Below are 22667 nucleotides of genomic sequence, written 5' to 3'. Positions count from 1 at the left end.
CACTCACTATAGCTTTACATTCTCTTACATAAGTTATTTTGTGTGTGTGTGCATGCGCGCATGTCTGTGCTTGAATTTAAAGAGTAATCCTGTTTTCCTATGATTTTAGGGTTCAGCACCAGAAATTGATCCTTCATCTGATGGTTCAAATTTTGTATGGGAGACGAAAATCAAAGCATGGATGGATCGTTATGAAGAAGCAAATAAGAACCAGTACAGCGAAGGCGTCCAGAGAGAGGCGCAAAGACTAGCTCAGAGACTCGGCAGTGGGAATGACAGCAAAGACATGACTAAATCAGAATTGGGCACCAACAATTCCCTCTTCAAACCTCCTGTAGAGGTGTGTGCCCCTTGTCAAAACCTTATGAAACTGCCTGTGCAGCATGTTTTTAGTTAGACTGAATAACTGATTTAATTTATACATTTACTGATTCTAGAGCCATATACAGAAGAATAAAAAAATTCTGAAATCTGCCAAAGACTTGCCTCCTGATGCACTTATCATTGAATACAGAGGGAAGTTTATGCTGAGAGAGCAGTTTGAAGCAAATGGATACTTCTTTAAAAGGTATATTCTTTTTTTTTTTTTCATGATGGTTTTCAAGAGTTAAAAGTTAGGGTTTTTTTTTGTTGTTGTTGTTTGTTTTGTTTTTAAGATGTTTTTCACTGTATAACCCAGGTAGACCTAGAACTTTTCATTCTTACACTTTGGCCTCCTGAATGGTTAATTTACAGAGTCACTAATGCCAACAAAATGAATGTGTGTGTGTGTGTATACGCATGCACTCACATGCAGGATGTCTTTATGTATCTGGGCATGTTTATTTCATGGCATCTATGTGGAGGTCAGAGGGCAACTTCAGATGTCAGCCCTCACCTTCCACCTTGTTAAGACTGACCGACTATCTCTGCTGTTCATCGCAAGCTAGCTGGTCTCCAAGCCTCTAGGGACTGCCTGCCCTACACCTTGATGGAGAAGCACTGGAATTCCACCACATCCTGTTGTACCTAGATTGTAAGGATTCTAACTAAGACGAAGGTCCTTACAATTGGCGTGGCAAGTTTCTTACCCGCTGAACAATCTCCCTAGTCCATCACTGAGGTTTTGATTAGGCCGGGATGCCTTGTGTGATTTCCCCCTCCTTCTCACTCCCCCATGATCATTTTAGTATTTTAAAGTATAGTATGGTTGTCATGCCAATGATAAATTTTGTAGTGTGTCAACATGTAAAGGTCTATTTCATAGCCTCTTGCTTGTTTCTATATTGCTGAATTCTAAAGTAAGCCACATTGAACAAGTAAAAGCAAGATAGCTTAGCTATATAGGGTGTCGGCCTGGAATTATCATTCTCTAAGATTTTCAAGAACCTTGTCTCCCACTACCTAAGTTGTAACATACTTACTAGAACCTGAAAAGAACGTGGTGGCTGAAGTTGAAACTCCCCTTTATCAGACAGGGTTAGATATGCCCCTGTGCTGCTATCCCCACTTTTAGCTCCCCCTTTGCTGATGTTGGGATGGTTTTAGAGGCTGCTTTTGAGGTGTGGAATTCTTAAAGAGAATTCTTATAGTGATTTTGTGATCGCCATCCTTCTCAGAGGTATAGAAATATCTTGCTACCGTTAGGGAAATAAAAGTCTGTGCTGTTTAATACAATAACATTATTAAAACATTATTTATAATTTGAGTATTTAAGCCACAAAAGATACATAAGATCTATGCCTCTTATATAGCATATTCTATCTGAAATCTAGTATAAATCAGTTTTAACCACAGCAGGAACTGGGACTTCAAATGCATGTAAAGGGAATGGTTTTTCTGTTGGGTTTTTTTTTTTTTGTTTTGTTTTGTTTTATTAATCTCTGCCTAAAAGAGGCTGGAGAGACAGTTCAACAGTTAAGAACACTGGATGCTCTTCTAAAGGACATGTATTTGGTCCCTACTACCTACCTACATGGTGGCTTACAACCATCTAGAACTTCAGTTCCAGGGGCTCCAAGGCCTTCCTCTGAGTTCTGTAGGTACCAGGCACACAAATAATTTGCAAACATGTATAGACAAAATACTCATACACATAAAATAAAAAATAAAGATTAAAAAACTTACTTAAAATTTTTTCTACCTTAATTGCTTTTGACTTATGCAACTTGAGGTAGACACAAGTCTTATTTGTTTAAAGTTATGGATTCTAGAGTCAGATTACCCATGTTCAAATGCTTACTTTATTACCATGTCTTAGAAATGTCTTAATCTCTTATTTTTCTTACTTGCCTCTAAAAGAATAACAAATAAGTTTTTGTTATAGTTTGCTTGTCTGGTGACACTGGGGACTGAATTGAGGGCCCTGTCCCCTCAAGGCAAGCACTCTACAACCAGATTATCTTCTCTAGCCCTATTACACTGACAGCTTGCAATACTTCTGTTTGTAGGCCATACCCTTTTGTTTTATTCTACTCCAAGTTCCATGGCCTAGAAATGTGTGTTGATGCAAGGACTTTTGGGAATGAGGCTCGATTCATCAGGCGATCCTGTACACCAAATGCAGAGGTAAGCTTATTGACGTCTCATGAAACAGGAGCACAAAGTACGAAAGTCTTCTTGAGGATAAACACCTTTTAGCTATTGATGTATTTTATTTTGTCCAATATTTTTCTGTTGTCAATATTTAGGTAACAATCTTTAATCTCAGAATTACTATTTATAAGCTGTGTGTGGTCATGCATTCACTTCTTTATCTCTTGTGTGGCAGATATAGCCAGAGCTCAGAGTTCACAGCCGGCCTGATCTGCACAACAAACAAGTTCTAGGCCAGCCAGTGCTACAGAATGAGACCGCATCTTTTTTTTTTTTACTTTGTATATCTATCTGTGATGTTGCTTAGAAGAGGGAATATTGAATTTCTGTTGATACTGGATGCTCTGTTTGTAGGTCAGATACATTATTTTATGAACTTCCATGACATCTGAAACCTAAAGCAGATATAATTCTTTTTATTTTTACATTTATTTAGTGTGTGGGAAGGGGGGACCTCACACATTAGGCAAGTAATTTACCACTGAACTGTATCCCCAGCCTTTTATGCTTCACTTTTCTGTGTAATTTAGTAGTGCCAAGCAAAAAGAGTGTCATGAAAAGTGAAACTACAGTTGTGTCAAAGGAAAGTATTCTTAATTGTATCATTAGTACATACTCATTCTCAGGATGATACACATGCACACACACACATACGCACACATTTAAAGAACCTCCACCTCCAGTTTGAAACACGATGAAAAGGTAAAGTATGTATGCTCAGATGAGAATGCACTGTTGGTTCTATTCTGAGTGGGAGGGGTAGGCTGTAGGGTAAGTGTTGGCAGTGTACCTTTGACAACCTTTCAAGTAGTAACTACTGATTTCTAACTCTTGTCGTGAATGGTACTTTTCCATGTCATGGGTTTAAAATGCTTTTAAGAATATTTTTTTAAGCTAGTCATGGTAATATGCCACCTTTAATCCCAACACTCAGAAGGTAGAGGCAAGTGGATCTCTGTGGGTTCTAGGCCAGCCAAGGCTACATAGTGAGAAACTGTCTCAAAACCAAACCATAACAACAATAGTGAATAATTTTTTAATTGCAAAATAAAGGTGCTCTAAGTAGTTTATAGAAATATATAATTCTTTTTAATTAACAGGTGAGGCATGAAATTGAAGAGGGAACCATACATCTCTACATTTATTCTATACAGAATATTCCAAAAGGGACTGAAATTACTATTGCCTTTGATTTTGACTATGGGAATTGGTAAGTTCAAGTCTGTAAATGACTTATGTTGTTTCAAAGTAGTTTACTATCTTTATAATAATTTAGACATTGTTAGGACTTTATCAGGAGTCATTAATAGTCCCTGAGTTAAGTGGGTTGTTACAAGGTCCACCCTTTTATTTCCAAACATCACGTGAGTGTTCACACCTTCCAATTAATAATTCAAATTCAGGTCTTCAAAACTGACTTTATCACGTGAGGATTTTTCCTTCTTCCTTGTACTTCAAGTTTTTATTTACTTCAACTTGTTAAACAACTTGATTGGTCACGTGATTATTAACACATAATTTTTTTTCTTAATAACAAAAACCACTTCACCAAATTTTCTTTGCAATGTAATAGAAATGGTTTGCTGGAAATACTACAGTAAAACATTAAGAACTATTGTTTTGAAATGTTAGGGGGAACCCTTTAATTTTGAGTAAAGAAAGAATTATTTATATTTTTCAGACTCTATGAAATACAAATAAGACAAATATCCATGTACTTATTTTCCAAATTATGAAATAAAGCAGGAGATAAAGCTCAATGGCTAGAGTATTTGTCTAGTGTTGTAGAGCCCTGTGTCTCATCCCCAGGACTGAGAGAAGAAGTCATGCATGATGGTACAGGCCTATAATTCTGTTTTTTGAGGGTAAAGAGGAGGATTTGGGCTAGCCTCAAACTCCCTATTTTGTCTTTCAACTCTGTTCTTTCAGCCTCTGCCTCCTGAATGATGAAATTACATTTGTGCACCACATGTATAAACATTTAATTAATTTCCTCCTATATTTTATTTTTTACTTTTTTTTTTTTTTTTGAGATTTTTGTTTGTGTGGGACAGTGTATACCACATATGTATAGATGCTTGAGGCCAGAAGAGGATGTTGGAGCTGGAGCTGGGTAGGGAGCCATCCAGCTATGGGTGCTGGAAACCAAATTGGGGTCCTCTGAAAGAACAAGTGCTCTTGATCTCTAAGCCATCTCTCCTACATACTATACATTTCATGTGACAGACAGTATTTCTAAAATTAAGTTTTTAAGTGTGTATTGTTTTCAGTTGGCGTATAGTCCCTTTACCTTCAATATGCATCTCTATGATTGTGTCAGACTTATCATCAACTTGGCCTTTCCTTTTAATTTATATATGTATCTATGTGCATGTACGGCACATATGAACTGGTTCCTGCAGCTGCCAGAGACATTTCCTCACATGGAGGTGGAGCAATGTTGTGAGGGGCCCCTTTTGTATGGATGTTCGGGTTCTTTACAACAGCAGGAAATGATCGTTAACTAATTAGGAAGTTCTCCAGCCCCAAGCTTTCTCTTTTGAAAGTATATTAGTAAAAAACATGTATGTTTAACATGTAGTGCTCCCCCCCCTTTTTAAAAAAAGACGGATTTACCTGCTGCTTTATCCTCTCCTGCCTTTTTAAAAACCTTTTTAAAATACCCCAGAAGGGGGAAATTTAATATGATGGTTTATGCTCACTGCTTTAGGAGACTGTTATCTCATAGAAGTTCACAATATAAACTCTTACCTGTATGGCTTGATATCTGGATAGGTTACTCATGTTCACTTGGTTACACCAGTTTCTGCATCTCTCTATAATTCCTTAGCTCAAAATTGACAATACTACTCACTTAATGTTTTGAATTTAATGTAATCTGTTTACAGCAGTTCCTGGCATGGAGGAACTGCTGTGGAAAACACAAGTTAGTGCAGTTAAGTGTAATCCTAAAAGGGAAGTCTCTAGAATTGTGTGAGCTAAACTTTAGGACCATCTGTAAAATTGAGAGTACTAATAATTAGGGAGAAGATGAGAAACAGTGTAGTTCTTCAGACCCCCATTTAAAAGAGAGAAGACTCATAATTAAGTTTTCTTCAAGGTATATTTTAGGGAAAACTGATTACTAAAATCATCCCTTGAAGTGTATGTAATACGAACTAGGTAAGATCTGGTATTTATCATAGTTAGCATTTTTTTAGTTGAAGTCAAATTTATAGTCAGTATAACACTTTCAAACCGAGTAAGGATGGGTTTTGCCTTAATATGTTATCTTGCGTAAGCTATAGAATCATTTTACTTTAAAAGACTGTTCAAAACATCAGCCTCTCAAGGGTGGCACTAATTTGGTAGGAGAGCACTTGGCGAGCACATCTGAAGTACTTGTCTTTGGGATCAGTCCCCAGGTGCGTAAGACAATGAAACAACAAACCCCGTATCTAATACTGTGTTTTCATGAAGAAATATTTATTTTGTGACACCAGAAATTCAAATTAGTAAAGGTGTTGATGCTTATGAATTTTATGGTGTTACAGCTTAAAAGAGATTATGAACATCTCAATTTTGTTTTATCTTAGTATTTACCTGGTTATCATTTCAGTAAATACAAGGTGGACTGTGCGTGCCTCAAGGAAAATCCAGAGTGTCCTGTTCTAAAGCGCAGCTCGGAATCCACAGAAAACATCAGTAGTGGTTATGAGACCAGAAGAAAAAAAGGAAAAAAAGAGAAAGATATTTCAAAAGAAAAAGATATACAAAATCAGAATATTACTTTGGACTGTGAAGGAACAAACAACAGAATAAGGAGTCCAGAAACAAAACAGAGAAAGCTTTCTCCACTGAGGCTCTCAGTGTCGAACAACCAGGTACCGACATCCTGCTTCTCACGGACTCATTTGAGAGAGGGAAATGTTATATTTAAACTTTTTTAATCATACAATTATTTAACAGTTTACTTTTCCCAGTGCAGGGGTTGGAACATAGAGGCTAACATATACTCTAGACAAGTTCTATGTGCCACCCTAGTCCTGTTCTGCTGCTTAATCACTCACGGGCATGTCCTCCTACAGTCCACGCCAAAGTAGTAGGAAACACTCACACTGACAGAGCTTTACAGAGATTGAATAATTTCCTAAGACGAAGTCTTTAAAGACATCAGATTTTTGTAGTTTTTGTAGTTATTTTGAGACAGTGTCTCACTGAGTGGCTTAGACCTCCCTGTTGCTGACCAGGCTAGCCTTGAATTCAGATCTGTCTATGGCTGCTTCCAGAGTACATGACTAAAGGTGTGTGCCACCATCTTGTGTCTTGCCACCTTAAGTATTAAATTAAACAAACATTAGAGATTTCATATAAACAGGTTTGGTGAAAATTTGTTTTGACCACACTACTATATTTGATAGGAGCCTCAGAAAACGAAATTACTCGCTAGTATAAATTTGAAAATTTCATTTAGAAATTCAGATTTTGGTGGGCTTATTTCACAATTGTAGTCAAAAGGCACAGTATATAGTTCCTAGTTTATAGATGGTGTAATATAGATGTTCCATAAATAAGTGATTTTCATGTTTCAGGAACCAGATTTTATTGATGATATGGAAGAAAAAACACCTATTAGCAATGAAGTAGAAATGGAATCTGAGGAGCAGATTGCAGAAAGGAAAAGGAAGATGGTAAGTTGGGAATCTTGTGGTTGTTTATGTACCCTGGGCTGGGGCAGCTGCTCCTCCACAAGTGAACTACCTTTATGTGCAATCTGTCTTGCGAGTTAGTAAATTTGGGATATATGACATTGAACCGTTTTACCTGACTTTGCCATTACTATTTAAATACACTTAACTGGGGTTTTTTGTTTGTTTGTTTGTTTGTTTGTTTTTTGTTGTTTTGTATTTTTACTGACTTTCATTAGGCATTTAAGAATGTATACCACCTTTTAAAAAATAACACTTGAAGCTAAGAATTGTTAATAAATTTAATGCCACAATTATTGTTCAGTATTGTTCAGTATGTTTTTTCATTAGCTCAATATAGTTTCTTTTCATGATTGAAAACAGAAACAGAACTGTTTGCATTACTATTAAGTCAGATAAGGTATATACCAAAGTCAGTTACGTAGCAAAACTTTACAATCCACCATGACCTAGCAGCCTCCATGACTGTGCTCATGCTGTTACCAGAACAAAAGCGCCATGCCCCTCATGATTCCTCTGTAAATGTTTCCTCAATACAAATGCGAGACAAGAGGTTGTAAGTCAGTTTTAACAGCAGTCTAGCAACTCATCCCTGTATCTCAGGATCTGCAGGGCTGAAGCCACAGAATTGCCATGAGATGAGGAGGTAAAGTGTAGGCCCCAGAGTGGCTTGGCAATAGGGCACTTGCAAAGCTTATAAGGGCCTGGGTTAATCTGCTGTGTCCCACCACTGAAAAGTTACCATGTAAAGAAGTGTGAGCTGCCAGGAATTGAGCCCAGGTCCTCTGGAAGTGCTCCCAACTACTGAGCTCCAGCCCGTTTTGTTTCTAGATGTGAGGGTATAGTGTGTGCTGTGTCTGTGTAGCTAAAACTGGAACTCTTCTTGAGAACCATTTGCTTCTACCTCCTGATGCTTTTAATGGCCTATTACAGTCACATAGCTCAAACTGGAGCCCATGGAAGTTGAGTCATGATGGTGTTCATTAGGACAGAAATTTGAGAATCAATGAAAGGATAGCCAGGACTTGCCAAACAGCTAGCTAGTGTTATCCTGGTTGCATACTCTTGACAGCTTACTTGGAGCTTCTAGCAGGGGAGCAAAACTACTCACTTACCCTTGTCAAAAGCTTATCTGATATCATTTATCTGACATCACCTGCCTTTTTAATAACTGAGTGTACAGTTTGAGGGACACACATGGAGCTTGAGTGGTTTGGAAGAAGGGGACATTAAAGTAAGCATCCAGATAAGTCTAATCAATCCTGGTGATGAGTGAGGTGACAGATGTCTAAGCCAGATAGTTTTCACAAACTAACATAAACACCTTAATGAGAAATCACTTCGTAACCCATGTGCTAAGGGGAGAAAACAATGCATGGTTTTTAGAATAGTAGCTGCTTAGTGAGCGGACTAAATTGACAACACCCAATTAGAAAAGATAAGTTATGACTATGAGCTAAATGAAGTTTCACTGCCCAGCTAATATCTGTAGCCTTTACCTAGAATTACATACAATTCTCATAATTTTCTCAGTCTTCCTCTATATCACAAAGTATTCTATAGATGTCTAATTTGATGTCTGTGAGAAAGTATGTTAGCTAAGTTAATTCTATTGGTTCATCTTATCTGCGCTTGAATACCTTGCAACTTTTAGGGTACATGATGACCGTTCTGGCATTCCTGGTTCTTATTTTGTGCAACAAGTACCCTGGTAAAACAGTATTATTCTGAATCTGTGCAGTTGCTGATGCATTTTGAAGTGATGAACTTAGCAAGCCAGTTTAGAATGTGCCAAGTTTTAATATTATTCAAGTATGAGAGCAAATTTGTTGTCAGGAAAGTCATCGGATGAAGACATAGGATGGATCTCATTCTCATCTTTCTCTTTATTGCACAGCAAAACTGATGCTGACTAGTAACCTTAGTTTCTTATTCATGAGGAGGAATCATTTTTGTTAAAATGCATGGCAGAATGGAATGTCTGTTCAAACAAAATGAGATGGTTCTGCTTTAGTTTCTCGTAATAAATATCCAAAACCTTCCTGTGCTTCCCAGCACACCTCCACACACAGCAGCAACATATGCTTTATACAGAACATGGATATTTCTCATTTAACAAAACGGAGTGCTTGCTATGTGGGTAGGGCTTACTACGTAAGTACTGGTAGATCCACTCTCATAGACAGTGGTCATAGCAAATCATGAGTGTCAGGAACAGACTGAGAGGTACATTGGACTGTCTCACATGATAGAACAAATGAGAATACCATGCAGGCAAGGCTTATTACATTGGAATGCTTTTCTTTATTAATAGTCTAAGTGATCTTTAACATTCGTATCCATTTGTTTTGGGTTTTTTGTTTGTCTACTCAAGACAGGGTGTCTCTATGTAAAAAGCCCTGACTGACCTCCAACTCCCTTTGTAGGCCAGGCTGCTCCCAAACTCACGAGATCTCTTCTCCGCAGGTCCCATCCCCATCACTCACCTCCCACTCAGAGAGCTGGGATTAAAGGTGTGTGACACCATGGCCCAGCTTGTTGATCAGATTGCTGTTTGAAAGGGGATTAGAGGAGACCATTTTTAAAATAAGGGGTCTGCTTTTCAGTAGGTGCTCTTTGGTTTCAACTCCTTTATTTTATAGGCAGTTTTGTGTTTCTCAGTTTTTAAATTGGGGATCTTTTATTAATGGAATATTTTCAGCCCTTGGGTTGAGACTTGAGGAAAGGAAGACTGGAAGGCTGCAGAGGTGCAGTTTCCCCAGCCCGCTCTTGATCTTGCACTCTGGTTACTCCAGGCCAGGTCGAATGCTCTTGAGATCCAGGGATCATTTTAAGAAAAGGCACTTGATAGCAAAGAAGAAAAGCAAATCAGGGGGAACATGTATTTATTCTAACACCAAGTTTACCTGTAAAGCTACTTAATGGTGCCTAGACTTGAGGCTTATTTTCAGTTTCAAATAAGTTACAGCCTAATCAGTACAGTTTATTTTTCACAGCAGGATGGTTTAATGGGTGAAAGCATATGCTGCCAATCCTGATGACTGAGTGAGATCTCTAGGACCTGCCTCATGGAAGGCAAGAACTGGCTCCAAGTTGTCCTTCACACAGCACACTGAAATGCATTCCACTCCTTCCCACAGACATACACATATATGCACTAACACACAAATTAAAAAATTTAGATTATCAAAAGCACATCTCAAATGGGAGGAGGACCAAAGCAGATTTTTTCCCTTCTGCTTATATGAAATTATAACACTAAGAAATAATGTACTAAGATTATCACCACAATAGTGAACCAGGGAGGTCACATGGGATACTTTCACATACACTGGTTAAGACCTAACACTTCAGCATAACAGTGTATCAAATCCAGCTCTGAATTGCAATCTGTCAGTTTCCCAGATCACAGATAATGAAGTAGCTATGGGCTCAGGATAAAGCCATGGTTTGTATCACAGTTCTAAACTACAGCCATTACAAGCTATAAATAGTCTTGTGAGGGGCTAATCAGGATGTCCAGTATCTCTTATCTCCTCACCAGCTCCAGTTCCCCATAAACTCAAGTTAATATAATTTTCAGATAGATCAGTAAAAGGGTGTCTCTTTTACACATGACCATGTATCAAGGAATGCATTAGATACTGTGATGACTATAAAACTGACTATAAGAATATAAAATCTGGGGGTTGGTTATATGATTCGGCGGTTAAGAGCACTGGCTGCCCATCAGAGGTCCTGAGTTCAATTCCCAGCAACCATATGGTGGCTTACACCCATCTATAAGGCTTCTGGCTACAGATGTATATCATCAGAGCACCCATACATTAAAGAAAATTAGAAATAAATGAAACCCAGGCATGGTGACACATGCCTTTAATCCCAGCACTCACGAGGCAGAGGTAGATTTCAGAGTTTGTAGCCAGACTAGTCTACATGGTGAGTTCCAGGACAGCCAGGAGTACAGACCCTGTCTTATAAAAATGTTAATTTTTAAATCCATGTAAACAATCATTTATTCACAAACATCTACATACTTTAAGATAAATCTGGGTTAAAGTTATTAGGAATTTGATGCTTTCAACTTTATTGCTATATGATAAACACGTGAGAAATGTAAAATTTGTGCTTTATCAGCAGTTAATTGGAAAGATGAGTGAATTAGCAGTCAGGAAACTTGTAACTTAAGCAAAAGCAATGCAAAATGACTCAAATCACCTACATACATGTAAATTTTTGTTCCATCAACAACAGGCAATGTGCCATCTTTAGGTGGGGGAAGGACCTAACTAGCTAAAGATTATGACAGGGTGTTTTGTTTAATCAACATGTAGTTAACACTGTTTTTAAGGGAGTTTAACCTTTAATTCACTATGTCTAGGTCTTAATATCATATAATAGTATTTCTCTGATCATCAATATCACATTTGAAAACAAGGAAATACTAATTTTTTTAAATGAATTTCAATAAATAATGAATTTCAATAAATACATAGTTATGATGAGTTTTCACTTACAAATCCTCCTTTTTTAAAGATTTATTTATTTTTATGTATATTGTAGCTGTCTTCAGACACACCAGAAGAGGGTATCAGATCTCATTACAGATGGTTGTGAGCCACCATGTGGTTTCTGGAATTGAACTCAGGACCTCTGGAAGAACAGTCAGTGCTCCTAACCTCTGAGCCATCTCTCCAGCCCCTGGAAATACTGGATTTTATTAGATATTTCACATAAATTCATTACTGTCTCACAAGTTCAGGATAATTATAATATAGAAAACTTGTTCCTTGGATATCTAGCTAATGGTTGAGTTATTCACATATAAAAGATTCTTGGGCATCAGGAAAAATGGCTTTGTGGTTAAGATTGCTTACTGCTGGCTCTTGCAGAGGATCTGGGTTTATTGCCCAGCACCTATATATATCCATGGCTCACAACTGCCTATAACTCCAGTTTTGGGAGATCTGATGCCCTCTTCTGGCTTCCAACGTTACTTGCATGCAGATGGTTCACAGAAACTCATTGAGATACACATTAACATATTTAGAAATATATTTAAAAATATATAAAACAAGCTTGTTTCTTCTAGAAAATATTTTTTCCACATTTTAAAAACGTTTTTGAAAAGAATCAGTCATGGTAATTAAAGTCACCCCTCCAACCAAGTCCAACAGGTGAGGTAATTTCTTAACAGATTTATTTTTGTCAAGTCTAGATTTCTAAATGGTACATTTTAGAAAAACTATATATGGAGGTTGAGTTTTAAATGGATTAAGTAAGGTAAAAGTAGAGACAAAAATTATTCTGAGAATTTGGTTTCCAGTTCTGGAGGCTGCTCTTCCAGAGATCCTAAGTTCAGTTTCCAGCAACTACATGGTGGCTTATAACCTTCTATATGGGGTCTGATGCCCTCTTCTGGCATGCAGATGTGTATGCAGATAGAGCACTCATATATAAAATAAATCTTTAAAAAATATCCAGTTCTGGTGTGAACAAATAATCATTTTAATGTTTTGAATTATCCATTCTAAATTTTGGGGAAAGACACAGATTCTGCCTGTGAACAAGTAATCTATTACTTCCGTGGACCTCAGTTTGTGTGTAAAATAAAAAGGGTGAAAATTAGAAACTCCTTACAAAGCGGTTGGAGCTGAGCTGCATTAATCTTTGATTTCTTACTGAATGTGCTTTCTGCAGACACAGTAAAGAGTAAGAACAGTTATCTCTCAACACTTAAACCTGAAGCTCCAGTGTTGACAAGTGTGTGGCAACCAGACCTTGAGTTTCTGATCTTTCTTTCTTTCTTCCCCACATCGATGACAATGAAGGAGGAAAGACAAATGGATCTGAGCCTCAGGACCTGGTTCTTTCATTTGGAGAACTGGACAGTTGATGGACCTGCTTCCTGGTTCTGGTTGAGAGCTGAAGCATTTGCCAGGCCCTCTGCTCAAGGCTCTGGGTCTTGTTCTTAATATTCTACCCAAGAGTGTCAGTGTAAGGAAGGAGGAGCAGAAGGTAGAGGAATGCCTTAAGAGAACTGTAATGGAGGGCATAAGGGCGAAAGCAGACATGACAATGCTTTGTGGTTTTGGAATGCCTACCGTTTTTTCCATGTACTTTTAAAAAACCTCATGTTTTCTATTTAAACTCAGTAACAGTCCAATTAAGTGGCTAAGGATTGTATGCCTTTACACTCCTAAAAAGGTTAGAAATAATTTGCTAGGGTGACAGAGCTATTTACTAAAAATTACTGGAATAAGATGGTTTGAACCTAAGACTATGCCTTGACTCCTTAAGTATGTATGACTTTTTGTTTTAACATATTTTTTTCCTTAGGAATATTCAGCCCTTTTTTTTTTAAAAGGCAAACTTGTGTAATGAAATCTTTTTGGTTTTGTAAAAAGACACATTTTATTTTGTTGTTGGTTGTTTTTCTTTTTTTGTTTTTTGTTTTGCTGTATCGTCCTTTCTGGCATACACTAAGAACGGCTGGCTCGCTGCGGTGCCGTGTGAGACTCTCACGCGCTGACTGGCTGTAACCTGCTCCCATTCCGATTGACAGCAGCCTTGTTATTCTAATAGTGTCACAACCAGTTTTAAAATCTGTCATGAACATTTGACATTTAGAATTTTTGTTTGGAATAATGACATTTACTTCAAATTTAACTTCCATAGACAAGAGAAGAAAGGAAAATGGAAGCAATTTTGCAAGCCTTTGCCAGACTTGAAAAGAGAGAGAAAAGACGAGAACAGGCTTTGGAAAGGATCAGCACAGCAAAGACAGAAGTTAAGCCTGAATGTAAAGAGTCACAGGTCATCACCGATGCTGAAGTGGTGCAGGTATTATCACTCAGGGTTCCCGTACTGTCCAAGTTAAATGCCTTCAAGTCTCAAAATAGTATAGTTGCATGGATAAGCATGATGACTGTTGCTCACATGCTACTGTATGCATGTGGAGGTCACAGTACAGCTCTGAGTCAGTTCTGAAACTCCTCAGTCATGTGGGTTCTGGGCCTCAAACTGGTCTTTAGGCAGGTGTACAAGTGTTTTGCCCATGAAACCATCTCACTAGCCCAATAATTTTAAATAATACCCAATTATTAGTCTCTTAAAGCATTCTGAAACCCTATGGCAAATTTAGAATTAAGATTATATTTGACTTGCTTTAGAGTAAGAAAGTGTTGAATTGTTTTGATTATTGCCAGAAGTTGGCTAGTACAGTAACAGTGCTGCCTGCTGACTTTACTCAGTCTCTAGCACGTATGTGGCTGACAGAGAAAACCAGGCTGGCCTCTGGCCTTTCAATACACACATGAAAACACATACTTGTTTTAGTTTTTCAAGGAAGGGTCTCTGTGTAGCTCTGGCTGTCCTGGAACTCACTCTGGACACCAAGCTGTCTTTCTTCAAACTCAGAGATCTGTCTGCCTCTGCCTCCCAAGTATTGGGTTCAAAGTAGTGCACCACCACACCCAGCCTAAAATACATAAATTTTAAAACATTCTGGAAAGCTAGTTTTTAAAGTAAATAATGCTATATTTCAACATAAACATGTCTATAAACATCAGAAGTCCCCCTGTTATATTTTGAACTAGGAACAAGTAAAAGAAGAAGCTGCCATCAAGCCAACCGCTGCCAAAGTGAATAGAACTAAGCAGAGAAAAAGCTTTTCTCGCAGCAGGACTCACATTGGACAGCAGCGTCGGAGACACAGAACCGTCAGCATGTGTTCAGATATACAGCCATCCTCTCCTGACGTTGAAGTTATGTCACAACAGAATGATATTGAAAATACTGTACTTGCTATAGAACCAGAGACTGAAACTGCAGTAGCAGAAATAATTACTGAAGCGGAAGTTCCAGCACTTAATAAATGTCCCACAAAGTACCCCAAAACAAAGAAGGTATGCGTCCTACTGACAGTAAGCAATGTTTGCAACAAGTCTCTCCTAGCTGAATAATTATCTTAAAAAGTCAACCTTCACTCAAGTGATCTAAGAAGCATCATGTTTACACTTGCAGATATTTGACTAAGAACGAGAAGTACCAAATTGTCAAAAACATTGATAGTTTGTATTATGAAGATTAAATATTTGAACACCTTTAGTGTTGTAATTCATGATTTCTCTAAGGTTGTCTATCTATGTATAAAATTATTCATTTCTCTGAAACTGGTTTAACATATTTCCTCTCTCCTGCCTAGGGATCTAATCCAGGGCCTTGTGAATGACAGGCAAGCACTCTAACCCAGAGCCACACCCTAGCTTTTCTTCATTGTTTGAACATTTTACAATTACTTTTTGTAGGTAGATTATAAGAATTAAATATGAAAAATATCTTTCATTAGATTGTACTGAGAATGTAGATTTAAGAGTATCTTCCTTTGTGTGTATACCAGAGCACACATGTCAGAGTGGGAGGAGTCAGCTCCCTCTTACACTATATGGGTTCCATATCCTACTAATAAAGTCATTGGAAAACTGTCAGAGTTAATGAGACAAGTTATAGGAAACTGCTTATGAACTTGACCAAGAAAAGCAACAGCAGAACCTTAGAGGTTGCTGTTTTTGTCCAAGTAAATGACAACACATAGGGACTAGTGACTTAGGGCCTATACCTTCCTTTTTTCTTACCTAATTTTATAGTTTTGTAGGCAGGCTGCTAAACAATAAAAAGTATGCTTCAAGAATTCTGTGAGTTCAGGATTATAAGTCAGTGGCAGACTCTTAAAATTTCTTTGCCAGAGAATTACAGGTTTTGCTTGAAATATCACTGTAATGTTTCATTCAAAGCCTATGCATTATATGCTTTAAATAAGTGGATACTTGCCTTTGGTGTATTGCTTATCCACATTTGGAAAGGAAAAAAAATTAGTTTCTTTTTGGAAGAAAAAATAACTTTAGTTTTTAAACTATTTTCTCAATCACAAATATCACATTTTTATATTTGTAGAATACGAAATGTAAATATTTGCCAAAACAAATTTTGTGTTATTCTCACCATATTTTATCATTTAGTGCTAAAATATAATGAATTCTATCCAGAAGATGCTATTGTTTAATAATACATAGAACAGTTTTGTCCAACATACATAGAAAAAAATAACAACACAGGAAAAGAGGGATGCAAAAATGCTTTGGAATTAAGGAATATGTCTGTATATGTATGAATGTGCACATGCAATACCTACTCAAAAATTCACATTTAAGCTAGGATATTAAAGACCCAAACAGCAGAAAAGAACGTTCCCGAGTACCTAGTTTTTTAAAAGGTGAGGAATGATTACTTTAGGACCAGGTGTACTCAGGTAGCTGGGAGAGACTAGATTATGAGGGCCGGGGTGTGGCTCATTAGAACAGCACTTACCTAGCATGTGCAAAGCCCTGGGTACAATCCTAAGCATTCCCAAAAGAACAACAACAAAGGCTGTATTATATACATGGTGGATAATAAACTTTAGAAAGGCTTAGATGTTTAAGAGGTATTTCAAACCTCAAGAATTGTCAGTGTGGACATACTTTTATCTATTTGCTGACCTCATCTCTAGGCAACTGTGATGGGCACTTTGGCTAAAAAAACAAAAAACAAAAGCAAAAGCACTGCTTAAGAATATCAGACATTCCTAAGCAAACAGTTTCATGTAAAATATAAGGCAATATATCTGCATTGTTTGTGGTACTTGTTGGTATCTCCTAGATTTTACTATATCGAAAAAAAATTTTTTTAAGTCCCTTTTCTTTTTTTCCTTTTAAACAGTCTGGCTATGTAGTGGTATTGACCAGGTACTTACTATGTAGCCCAGGCTGGCCTCAAACTTGTTTCAGTCCTCCTGACTCAACCTTGGATTATAGGCAGTTTACCACCATAACCTGCCGTAAATTAGTGGGGTTTTTTTTGTAATATAATTTCTTACATATATTCATGTATCTTATCCCTATAAATATTATATAATAATCCTTAGAATAACAGTAAGTAAGAAAATGAAAATACTGATTAGTGGGGTTTCTTTTTCACCACATAACATGAATACTTTGTTAAACATTTATTATTATTAATTATGTGTGTGTGTCTGTCTGTGGGTATATATGCACATGAGTGCAAGTACCCATGTAGATCCCCTGGAGCTGGAGTTACAGGCGGTTGTGAGCCACCTGACATGGGTGCTGGGAACCGAACTTAGGTCCTCTCTCCAAGAGCAATACATGCTCTTAACTTCTGAGCCATCTCTCCAGCCCCATAATGTGATTAATCTAAATTACCCAACTTATCGTCTTAGACGATGTGCCAATATCTAATTTGATATTAGAATATTCTGTAGTGGAATATGTGCAATTACTATATAGTGATCCAAATGTTTCTGTTCTCTAGCACTTGGTCAATGAATGGTTAAGTGAGAAGAATGAGAAGACAGGAAAACCTTCAGACAGCCTTTCAGAAAGGCCTCTGCGCATAACTACAGATCCAGAGGTGTTAGCTACACAGCTCAATTCTTTGCCAGGTCTCACTTACAGCCCCCATGTATACTCTACTCCTAAGCATTATATTAGATTTACATCACCATTCCTTTCGGAAAAAAAGAGAAGAAAAGAAACTACTGAAAACATTTCTGGCTCATGCAAAAAGGTAAACTTTTCTTTGGATATAAAAATCTAGGAGAAGCCAAATGCAAATCTCAGTCCTTACTACAGCTCCTCACAATGAGATGCTTTTGTGATCAGCTTTGCATTTATAGGCTATATAAACAGCTACAAACTGATCCTTATTCATCTGTTTTCTGTCTTATTCAGCGATGGTTGAAGCAAGCCCTGGAAGAAGAAAATTCAACTATTTTACATAGATATCATTCACCTTGTCAGGAAAGATCCAGGAGTCCTACAGTTAATGGTGAAAATAAAAGTCCACTACTGCTGAGCGACAGCTGCTCCCTCCCAGGTACTGTTGCTGTTCAGTAGTGAACTGTGTTCATGAGGAACTGTGGCAGGGAGCCAGGGGAAGCTTTGTGAAGAGAAGCCTGCCCATGTAAGCACTCTTCTTACATGAAAAAGGTTGTAATACCATAGTTGAAAATACTGTTTATGTTGGGATTGAGTGTGGAGCTAGCTGCTGAGATATCAGTTTCAGTAACATCAGCACTAATGATGAGACTTCATTATGACTTCTAGGCTTCAAGCAAGATAATTTTTGCTAGCACTGAAACTTTTGGGGGTTTAGGGGAGATTTCAGGTTAGTAACATTTAAAAACTACACATTCTTTAGTTTGGAGGCAATTAAGTACTATTATTTCTGATATCATAGCAAATATTAGCAGTATGATTTCTTATAGATTATTATTTCATCAACAGATTTAACTACACCACTAAAAAAACGAAGGCTTTACCAATTGTTAGATTCTGCTTACTCAGAAAGCTCCACCCCTACTCCTTCACCATACGCTACACCAACTCACACAGAAATCACTCCTGCGGACCCAGCATTTGCCACTCCCCCACGGATCAAATCAGATGATGAAACTTACAGAAATGGTTATAAACCCATATATTCACCAGTGACCCCAGTGACCCCTGGCACACCAGGAAACACCATGCACTTTGAGGTGAGAAATTTCATTGGTGGTAAAAAAAAATTGTTCATTCCTGGGACTGAGTGTTTCTTTATCAAACTTTTGGTAAAGCCCTTTTCTGTCCCTAAGTGTAATAAGAAGTTCAGAGAAAGTTGGGAATCTACAATTGCATAACTGTAAGCATCTTTACTTGTGCCACAGTGAACATGTGTTTGTAGTATAGCAACCTAAAACAAGTGTCTTCAACAAGGCTCAAATCTAAAACCTGCCATCAGTTTTTTCATTTTAATTCTTCATCTCTACAAATTATAGTTTGTTGTGTTTTAATTCCCAATTTTATTACTTTTATATAGAATATTTCTTCCCCAGAAAGTTCTCCAGAAATAAAGAGATGCACTTACAATCAAGAGGTAAGCAACTATCAAAAAAGATGCATTTGCTGATTTTGTCTAATATTGTTTTGCTTAAATTGCTGCTAGTTAGTAATTTGTCCCTAAATGGCATTGTTTGTGTGATTTCCCCTCCATACTACCACCAACAGGGATATGACCGACCTTCAACCATGCTAACATTGGGGCCTTTCAGAAATTCCAATTTAACTGAGCTGGGCCTGCAAGAAATAAAGACTATTGGTTATACCAGCCCCAGGAGCAGGACTGAGGTTAACAGGCCTTGCCCAGGGGAAAAGGAGTCTGTGTCAGACCTTCAACTGGGACTTGATACAGTTGAGCCAGCTCCCTTACAAAAAAACATGGAAACACCAGCTCATGACAGGACTGAGCCCAGCAGCCAACTGGATTCAACCCACTCTGGACGAGGCACAATGTATTCATCCTGGGTAAAGAGTCCTGATAGAACAGGAGTTAACTTCTCAGTAAACTCCAACTTGAGGGACTTAACACCCTCCCATCAGCTGGAAATTGGAGGAGGCTTCCGAATAAGTGAGTCAAAGTGCCTGATGCAGGATGATACTAGAGGCATGTTTATGGAAACAGCTGTCTTTTGTACTTCTGAAGATGGGCTTGTCTCTGGTTTTGGACGGACTGTTAATGACAATTTGATCGACGGGAGTTGCACGCCCCAGAATCCACCACAAAAGAAAAAGGTTATAATTTAATAATTTATAATCCTTTTAATTTAATGGGTTTTTACTGTGCACTTAAGGGTTACTGGTAGTTACAGCATATGTTATGTGAGGCATCTGTAACTTAATATGTAAGTTAAGGTTTTCATATGTATGTTTTTAAATAATTTGATCTTCCTAAGAAAGTAAAAATTATGGTGATATGAAAACTTCTAAGAAATGTAGTCAGATAGAAGTCTCAAGATGATCTTTTACATGAAGTAAATAACTTAAACAATCTCCACCAAAGCAATAGGTAGATAATACTTATTCTTATTTCTCTTATTTTACATTTGAGCAGGCAGCCTTGGAGAGAAGAAATGCCTCTTCACCATCTCATAATACTTACAGTACTTAGGCCATGGATGTAAGAGTATTTTTAAAGTATGATACTGCTTGATCAGATCTATCTTAATATAGAACTAAGTCTTGAGACAGTTGGAATGCCTTATTTTTCAAGAATGGGAGAAACAGCACTTACTTGTTAATAGGCTTAACTGCATATAAGTCAAAGCGTTTTAGTGATATGTGCTTTTAATTTTTATAACAGAGTCCAGTTGGCAACTTTGTGGGAAGCAATGTAGTATAGTGGAAAGAGCACGGGCTTTCAAATAAGACCTAGGTTCGAATCCCGGCTCCAACACTCACCAGCTGTGTGACCTGGAGTGAGTGAGTTACTCAATTTCCTCATCTGTAAAATGGGGATGATAATATACCTATTTCTTAGGGTTGTTGTGAGGATTAAATGAGATAATGTATATAAATCATCTAAATACAATGCCTGACATATAGTAGGCATTTAATAATTGTTAATTATTTATGGAAAATTCAATTATTTTATAATTTTTCTAATATAAATGCTTCAGTGTCCTTTTTAAAAAATAAATTGATACTGATGCACAAACAAGAATAAAAGATTTACTTTTTCTTTCTTGTTTAAGGTTTCTCTATTAGAATACCGTAAGAGACAACGTGAAGCTAGGAAAAGTGGTTCGAAGCCAGAGAACTTTGCTTTGATTAGTGTATCACCTCACCCAAGTGGGAACCTGAGCAACAGTGGCGATGGATGTGTCCACGGCAGTGAAAACGGGGAGCAGGCGGAAAACCAGGCTAGCTTGCCTTTGCCACCGCCAACTGCCGCCTATAATGCCTCTTCTGAAGAAGGCAGCAGTAACTGTCCTGTTAAAGACGCCAATTCCAGTGAGAAGAAAGACCCAGAAGTTCAGTGGTAAGCCCCTTCCACAATGTGCCACTGTGCAAGGAGAAAAAAAAAACAGATTATTAGAGAATTATTGTTCCTGTTTGCTGTTCTGAAATGATAGACAGTAGTTCACAGTCATAAGCCTGTTGCTGCCAAAATCACATTTCTTCAACTGAGCCACATAAATATTCGTTCCTGTGAAACTTGTCACCCCAGGCAGCATCTATACAGTTTCTTGACCTCCTCTACCAGTTAAATTTGGATGAAGAAGCAATTTTGCTGTTTCAATAAGACTGAAGCAGCTACATTTAAGATGGGTCTCAGCAGTCCTGTGAAAGACTGCTCAGTTCCCAGTGCTCACTCTGACACAAGGCAAATTTGGATTCTGTTGGAGGGATTTTGCTCCCTTTTGGCAACCTAACATGTCCTTAAAAATGTTAACACAGTATTTCCAGCTTACCCTTCTTTACACTAAGAAATTGCCAAAGACAAAAGTTAGTCTGATTTCTTTGAGTAAAAACCTCAGTCTAGATAGAGCATGGTTAGCAACGTAAGAGACTATTTTCAGAGCTTAACCCCAAAGTTTTGTCCCAGTATAACAAAAATCCTTCATCTGAGGGACATTTTGCTCATCAGGAGACCTAAGGATGTGTTTTATTTTAAAGGACTGCCTCCACTTCAGTGGAGCAAGTGAGAGAGAGAAGTTATCAGAGAGCATTACTGCTCAGTGACCATCGTAAAGACAAGGACGGCGGTGAGTGCACTTGCTTCTGCTCTCCCAAGTGGCTCTGCTGTTTGTGCTCTGCTCCCTGTGAGCACTAATGTTCTCTCTGGGTCTGCTTCATCCATAGGGGGAGAATCACCATGTGTCTCATGTTCACCGAGTCATGTTCAGTCTTCACCTTCATCTCATTCAAATCACATTCCCCAGGTGCACGCTCAGAGCCTAGCCCCTTCTTTGAGTGAACTTATGGCAGGTCAGTAAGCAGATGACCTATCATGGCGATTATTTCAAAGCACTTTTTAGTAAAAAAAAAAAAAAAAAAGTGTACAGCAAGCACTCTGTGTGTCTACAAGAGGCAGTATGTTTTGTAATCTTATATTTACTGTAGTTTTCTTCCTTACAGACCCTGATCCTGAAGGTATAGAAGCCACAAGTACAAGTGAATGTCCATCCCCCGACACTTCTCAGAGCCCTTCTAAAACAAGCAAGGTAATAACACTGACCTTTCAAGTCTGGCCACTCATAAAAGTTGATGGTAACATCAGACAGACTTTTTTTTCCCTGCTACATCAAGTATTAGTTTGTAATTTCTATACTCTTCCTGTTGACTTTTTATGTTGAACCGTGACAGACAACCACCCTGGCTTAACCTTGCAGTTTTCTATTTACTCTTCCGTAATCAACATTTCTCACTGACGTTTACTTCTGTCTTCATGGGATACTTTTTAGGACCAGTCAAGCAGCACTCCGTATGCCAAAGCTCAGGTGACATTCATTCAGAAGAGACAATACTT

At 37.8% G+C, this 22667-nt stretch overlaps 1 protein-coding gene across 6 annotated transcripts in view; it reads left to right on the top strand.

Moving 5' to 3' along the window:
* The window catches only part of KMT2E (lysine methyltransferase 2E (inactive)), a 58176-nt gene that overhangs the window by 32771 nt on the left and 2738 nt on the right, over positions 1-22667 (top strand). For 5 of the 6 annotated variants that reach the window (XM_080936375.1, XM_080936370.1, XM_080936373.1 and 2 more), the window contains 17 exons: positions 110-340; positions 438-568; positions 2430-2547; positions 3675-3784; positions 6173-6437; positions 7146-7244; positions 13941-14105; positions 14861-15169; positions 17634-17888; positions 18053-18197; positions 18608-18858; positions 19179-19235; positions 19367-19930; positions 20890-21176; positions 21815-21903; positions 22001-22126; positions 22277-22362. In XM_080936375.1, the coding sequence (XP_080792501.1) occupies positions 110-340; positions 438-568; positions 2430-2547; positions 3675-3784; positions 6173-6437; positions 7146-7244; positions 13941-14105; positions 14861-15169; positions 17634-17888; positions 18053-18197; positions 18608-18858; positions 19179-19235; positions 19367-19930; positions 20890-21176; positions 21815-21903; positions 22001-22126; positions 22277-22362 (3288 nt within the window). The remainder of the gene's footprint in view (positions 1-109; positions 341-437; positions 569-2429; positions 2548-3674; positions 3785-6172; positions 6438-7145; positions 7245-13940; positions 14106-14860; positions 15170-17633; positions 17889-18052; positions 18198-18607; positions 18859-19178; positions 19236-19366; positions 19931-20889; positions 21177-21814; positions 21904-22000; positions 22127-22276; positions 22363-22667) is intronic. The other variant, XM_080936374.1, reaches the window with a different exon arrangement.

Source organism: Micromys minutus (assembly GCF_963924665.1).
Source record: "Micromys minutus genome assembly, chromosome: 23".
Lineage (NCBI taxonomy): Eukaryota > Metazoa > Chordata > Mammalia > Rodentia > Muridae > Micromys > Micromys minutus.
Note: the sequence above shows the minus strand (reverse complement) of the source record. Positions and strands in the feature narration are given on the sequence as shown.